The 6,608-nt window shown below is 41.8% G+C and overlaps 1 protein-coding gene across 1 annotated transcript; it reads right to left on the bottom strand.

The window, feature by feature from the left end:
- Positions 1-3,162: 3,162 nt before the first annotated feature.
- LOC119843055 (olfactory receptor 6C4-like) lies at positions 3,163-4,116 on the bottom strand. The gene has a single exon (XM_038371955.2). The coding sequence runs from the start codon at positions 4,114-4,116 to the stop codon at positions 3,163-3,165; it is 954 nt and encodes a 317-aa protein (XP_038227883.2).
- Between the last annotated feature and the right edge of the window lie 2,492 nt (positions 4,117-6,608).

Raw genomic sequence — 6,608 nt, 5'->3', positions numbered from 1 at the left:
AACCAAAATGCAACAGAAAATCCACTTTGGGTTGAAAATACCATGTCACTCAACTGAAAACATTTGGCTTCCAGGCATTTTTAAAAGGATCGATTCACAAGGATCTTTAGGTTCCATTCATAAAATGGGCAGTGGAGAATGGGGCCCAGCTTGCCTTTATGACCTTTGGCCCAGTGGTTAGAGTTCTAGCCTGTGATGTGCGAGACCCAGATATCCCAGTCCTGGTGAGTGTCCTAACGCTAGTGACAGACTGATCGGGGGCGGGGGGTGTCTCTCAGATTCTTCTGTTGATGCTGTCCCACTTTATATCAATAATTACATGTTCATTGTTGCAGGGACTTGAGTCAAGGTCTTCTATCTCCCAGCTGCATGCTCCGACCACTGGGCTGTACAGTCATTCTCATGCTTGCTCCCTGAGTTAATGACCACTGAGGTATTTTATGCAAAGTGGAACAGCTTCAATAGCAAGGTTGAAAGAGATCCACCATTGAACACTCTATGGCCCGGGATTTAGGGCACTCCGCTCAGAGAAGGGGACCTTGCATTTAAATTCCTGCTCCAGCATAGGAACTTGAAGCTGGGTCTCCAATATTGCAGGTGAGCATTGCAACCATTGTCTAAAACACAGTCCTCTGCTGCTTTCTTCTCCTTCAGCCATTTTGTGAACGAGCACTAAGTCTCTTCGTGAATCCAGCCCCCTCACTCCCGAAAATATGAGGCAAATTCATGTCAGATAGGTTTCAGAGTAGCAGCAGTGTTAGTCTGTATTCGCAAAAAGAAAAGGAGTACTTGTGGCACCTTAGAGACTAACAAATTTATTAGAGCATAAGCTTTCGTGAGCTACACCTCACTTCATCGGATGCATCGGAAAGCTTATGCTCTAATAAATTTGTTAGTCTCTAAGGTGCCACAAGTACTCCTTTTCTTCATGTCAGATAGTTTCAGTCAACAAAACTGTATTTTTTTAGGTGAATAAACTGTTAAAATGGAACATTTTATCCAGTTCTAATCCCAAATGCTAGAATGAAGCCTTAACTAGTAGAACATCCTTCATATCTTCCTTCTTCATGGCTTCCACCTCTTTCCCTTCTCTGTGCCCCCAATCCTCTCTCCTCAGCATATTTTCCCTCACTTCTTTTCATTTAGCCAAATCCTTCCTAACTAAACCCCACCCCAAAGCAGTAATCAGAATTAAAAACAAAAAGGCATGGCTCTTCTATGACATTATGAGGCTTTGACTCTCTTTCTTCTGTTTGTGTGTTGTCTCTAGGCTTGGTAGAACTGGATAATATTGATATTTATTTTTAAACATTTTGTATTATTTGTATTGATTTAAATTTTCACAGTTATGGGAAATTATGAGGAGGGTCAGACAGTTTTTTAATGACAGCAGCTGTTGAGATTCAAACTGTTAAAGCTTTGTAACCACTAAAACTCAAAGTCAACATCACATCACATTGTACAGAGTAAATAGCCCTAAATCAAACTCTAATTAGTTCTCAAACAGCATTTTTCTTACTTAGCCCAACTGTAAATTTTTCACACCCCTGACTGACAAAAGTTTTACCTACAAAAGTGTTAGTGTAGACAAAGCCTGAGACTCTCTTACTCTGTGTTTGTACATTGCACAGCAAAATGGGGCCAAGGCCAGGTTTCTGGATGGTCCTATTACATTATTATTATAATAATAATAATATTGCTTTGTCAATATTCATAAAAGCTGCAATTTTAGAGAATTACTGCTGCCCCGTAGTGCCCATAGTACAGTATAGCTGCCCCTTTCCCATCCCTCACCCTCTACCAGGGTAACCATTAAACAGTACAGCATCCACTTTTTCATCAGTTGCCTTGTTTGCCATCCAATGGCTCTTACAGTGAATAAATGCCTGTTTCTCAATCCTCACCCTCTGCTTGTGAGGTCAGTAGTTCATGGCCTGTAGAAAGCACAGGAGGTTAACTAATGAGAACGGGGAGGCGTTACCCTCTCAGGTGCCGAAGGATGGTGTAGTGATAGGACCTGGAGCATGATGCGGGACATCTGCATTCAATTCCCTGCTCAACCACAGACTTTCTGTATGGATTTGGACATGTGCTGTAATCCACCCTGTGCCTCTGTAATACGGGGATGGGAATTCCCTAACTTCCGGCAGTGATTGTGAGGTGTCCTGTCATTTTATTTTTGTGATTCATTTTTTTAAAATTTTCATGAAGAACCAAACTCGAACAATTGTTACAGCTCGTACATGTTGCCCGACACTGAACATTTTACAGGCTAGCTAAAAAAAATATGTAATTATGCAACTTTGCAACTTGTCAAAACTACAAGACTAGGCTATAGAAAATCAGATGAACCTTGCCTGCGAGGGAGGGGATAACAACAATTTTTAAAAAAGACACAAATTGGCAAAAAAAATGAAGTTGGGGAACGGGAGCAGGAAGTGGGAGGAAGAAAGCAGAGAGGTCCGTTGGAATGGAAGTCAGGCATTATTTCAGCATTTTTTATCCAAAAGTATCTGGAAACAGGGCCCAAATTTCTTCAAATTCATATAATTTCTTTCCATATCGACAAGCTCTTCTTTCTTGAGGTGTCCCATTGTTAATGTTGGTGAGGGCCACATCACATACCTAGATAGAATGACTTGAACGGATCATTTCCTACCCCCCACCCCATTTGAACACACAACAGGTTATGAAAATTCTATGTGCTCTGAAAATCTTGGTCTCTCAAGTGGGGGTCCCCAGTGGCTGAGGCACCCAAAATCAATGTATCCTTTTGTCATTCAGCCGGGATTGTCAAGGGACCTAACAGAGTGAGGTAACACAACCCCATTGAAATTTGGATCCCTAACCCCCTTAGGATCCTTTGATAATCCCAGTGTAAATTGTTCTTTTATCTTATATTCTTACTTGGGCTTAGTGTATGGAATTGCCTAACTCGAACCAAGTGTAATACAGTTCAGTTTTATTCTGAATATAAAGATCCTGGTATTGACTGATCTCACATTTCATATATTTGCACATCCTCAAATATTATAGCAGCACATTCCCAAAGACCTAGCCAGGACTAGGGACCACCCAGAATCTGTTTCTATAAAACAATAAGCAAGCTCTGCATGTCACCATTTTCCCTCAATATAGTAAGAAATAAAAACCTTGTGATTTCTAATTTCTTGTAAAATCTACACATTTACTCACAATTTTTCTTAGGGCCTCCTTCACCTCTTTGTTTCTCAGGCTGTATATGAAGGGATTGGCCATAGGTGTCAGAATTGTGTAGCAGACAGAGAACACTTTGTTTAGGTCTCTTAGTGTGTTGTTTTTTGGTAGCAGATACACAATGATCAGGGTCCCATAGAAAATGGTCACTACGATGAGGTGAGAGGAGCAGGTAGAAAATGCCTTTTGCCTCCCGGTGGTGGAAGGGATTCTCAGGATGGTGAAGATGATACACACGTAGGATATCATGGTTAATACAAATGGAGGAAGAGTGAATATAGCAGCCAGGATGGTAATGACAAGCTCTATCTGGTTGGTGCCATTGCAGTAGAGATTTAACATTTCTGTTGATTCACAGTAGAAATGATCAATTTCATTGGAGCCACAGAAAGTTAATTGTAACATAAGAAATATTACTATGATAACAGCCAGAAATCCATTTATCCAAGACCCAACTGCTAACTGCAGGCAGAACCTGGTATTCATGAGGGCTGCATAATGGAGCGGTTTGCATATCGCCAAGTACCGATCATATGACATCACTGCTAGCAGATAGCATTCTGCAGCAGCAAAGAAACTAACAAAATAAAATTGTGTCATACAACCACTAACAGAAATGGTATTGTCCCCTGTCAGGAAACTGGCCAGAACCCTGGGCAGGAGGGTGGAGGTGTAGCAGGTCTCCAAGCAGGACAAGTTCCCCAGGAAGAAGTACATGGGGATGTGAAAGTGCCGATGAGCCACAACTAGCGCAACAATGAGGATGTTCCCAGCCAAGGTCACAATGTAGATCACTAGAAACAGCAGGAAGAGTAGGGTCAGCTGTTCAGGAAGATCCCTGAATCCCAGGAGGACGAATTCTGTGATGAATGTTTGATTCCTCCCTTCTGTGTTTGCCATGGGGTGTATCTAGGAAGGATAAAAACTGAAGAAGAGAAAAATACGTCTTGGAGATGATTGGCAAAAACATACTTAAGCTTTAACCCAGCAAAGAAGAAGTTGAGGGGGAAGGAAGCCCTTTGGTTTGATGATGGAGTTGCAGGAACAGAGCTGGCTGGCATGTTGACTCTTTGGATATATTATCATAAGTTTTATGCAGCAGATTTAACAAAATACCAACATCTCTCAAATCGGACCAGGAACCCAGTTGCTATATTGAAGGGTCTGAGAGCCCACAGTAATGGGCAGCCATTTAGACACACATAATTTGATTCACATCATCTCATATCTCTTCTCGTGACAAAGTTTGTCCAAATGTGGGATACCATTACTGAGAAAGTCTTCATATTTTTGTATAAGCCAAATCAATCAATCAATAAATCTAGTGTTGGACGTCAGATTAGAGGACCTAATGGTCTTTTGTGGCTTTCCAATCTATAAATCTATGAATGTACCTCTGTGATTCTTTAACACTGTTACACAGTTCCAAAATATCAAAAATTCCCAACAGGTAGAGCCAGATTTACCACCTTTAGCAAATATTAATAAGTGTTGAAAACCCTTTCCATTATATAAGTTGTGGAACCTGAAAATGTTTAAATTGTGCTGGGAATTCTCTCCCTGTAACATGAATTCTTGGACTGTTAAGGCTGAGACTTCGATAGTACTCTATAGGAGTTAGGCACCCGCTCTTCTTGACGAGTTGGGCACCTAAATCCATTAAGGCACTTAGAAAATTCCAACCAATATTGGTAGGAAAGTTAAAACTTTTATTTCACTGATTTTTCTATTCTCTCTCTCTTCTTAAGTAATCAGCTATATATCCATCTCTCTATCTCCCATGTATATAGAATGGGTGCTGTGTGTCGGCAGGCTACAGCGTCCCTGTTTCACCATCTGTATTTATCTCCAGCAGCTACAACTGGCTTTGTCCCCTGCTATGGAATCCTCTCTTGGACCTTGTGACCAATGTGAACCTCTGGTGACTCAGGATGGCCTCTTCAAAAACAGGTGTGATTGATTGGTTCACAGAAACATAACTGGCAGGGGGAAATAGGGTTAAAACAATAAAATCCGATGCACATATTGTCTAATTTCACGCACCATTTCAGTCTCTTGCTGAAGTTCTCATAATCATCATCGCAGTCATCCAGGAGGCTCCAGTCTTCCCTGGAAATGTTTTCCTTCAGGGTTGCCTCGTCGAAAGCTACCGGTTGGTGCCTTCTGTTCCCCATACATAGCGCCTTTTTCTCCACCTTCACAGTGAACGTGAGTCTGGCTCTCAGTAGGCGATCGTCGCTACTGATGTTGAATGATGGCACTACTGAAATATCCTGCACGATGCATTGTCTATCGATTAGAAAGTAATCGATTTCATTCTTTGTCTTCTCATTTGGTGCGATCCAGGTCCATCTTCTGTTGGCCTTCTTTTGGAACTAGGTGTTACCAATGAACATTCTCCTCGTCTCTGCCAATATATTTAGTCGTTCTCGCACATTTCATTCTCCAATACCGTACCTTCCTATGAACTTTTCGCCCTCTCCCTCTTCCAACCTTGGCGTTAAAATCTCCCATCGCAATCCTTTATGTGGAACTCTGTGCGAGGGTTTCCTCCAGTTCCTCATAGAATCCTTCCATATCATCATCTTCACATGCACTTGTGTGAGCGTAGATCTGGATGATTTTGAGGGTACTGTTTCGGTTCAGTAGGAGGTAAAGCACCCCAATATGTGATGACTTCAAATGGCATGAGACGATTTGTCTATCTAAACACTGCCTTTCCTTGCCAGTTTAAGCAGGTTCCACTTAACCCAGGTACCCCCTAAAAACACTGAGGCAGGTTGCCCCCTGCAACCCTGGCCTCTCGAATAGTCTAACACCCCAATCAGAATCTCTCCCCACTTATTCATAGATTCCAAGGCCAGAAGGGTCCCTGGGATCATCTAGACTGAATCGCTGTGAAACACAGGCCGTAAAACTTCCCTGAATTAATTCCTGTTTGAACTAGAGCAGATCCTTCAGAAAAAACATCCAATCCTGATTTTAAAATTTCCACTGATGGGAAATCCACCATAACTCTTTGGTAAATTGTTCCAGTGGTTAATTACCCTCACTGATAAAAACTGTGCCTTATTTCTAGTATGAATTTGTCTAGTTTCAACTTCCAGCTGTTAACCCTTGTTATACCTTTCTCTGCTAGATTGATGAGCCCATCCTTATCATATTTCTGATCCCCACATGGTTACTTACAGACTGTGATCAGTTCGCCCCTTAACCTGCTCCTTGTTAAACTGAACTGATTGAACTCCTTGAGTCTTTCAATCCTTTAATCGTCCTCATGGCTATTCGCTGAACCCTTCGTGAACTGTGAATTGTGGGCACCACAACTGGACACAGGATTCCAGCAGTGGTCGCACCAGTGCCAAATACAGAGGAAAAATAGCCTCTCTGCT

Source organism: Dermochelys coriacea, chromosome 14 (genome assembly GCF_009764565.3).
Source record: "Dermochelys coriacea isolate rDerCor1 chromosome 14, rDerCor1.pri.v4, whole genome shotgun sequence".
Classification (NCBI taxonomy): Eukaryota; Metazoa; Chordata; order Testudines; family Dermochelyidae; genus Dermochelys; species Dermochelys coriacea.
This window is presented reverse-complemented; position numbering and strand designations above follow the sequence as displayed.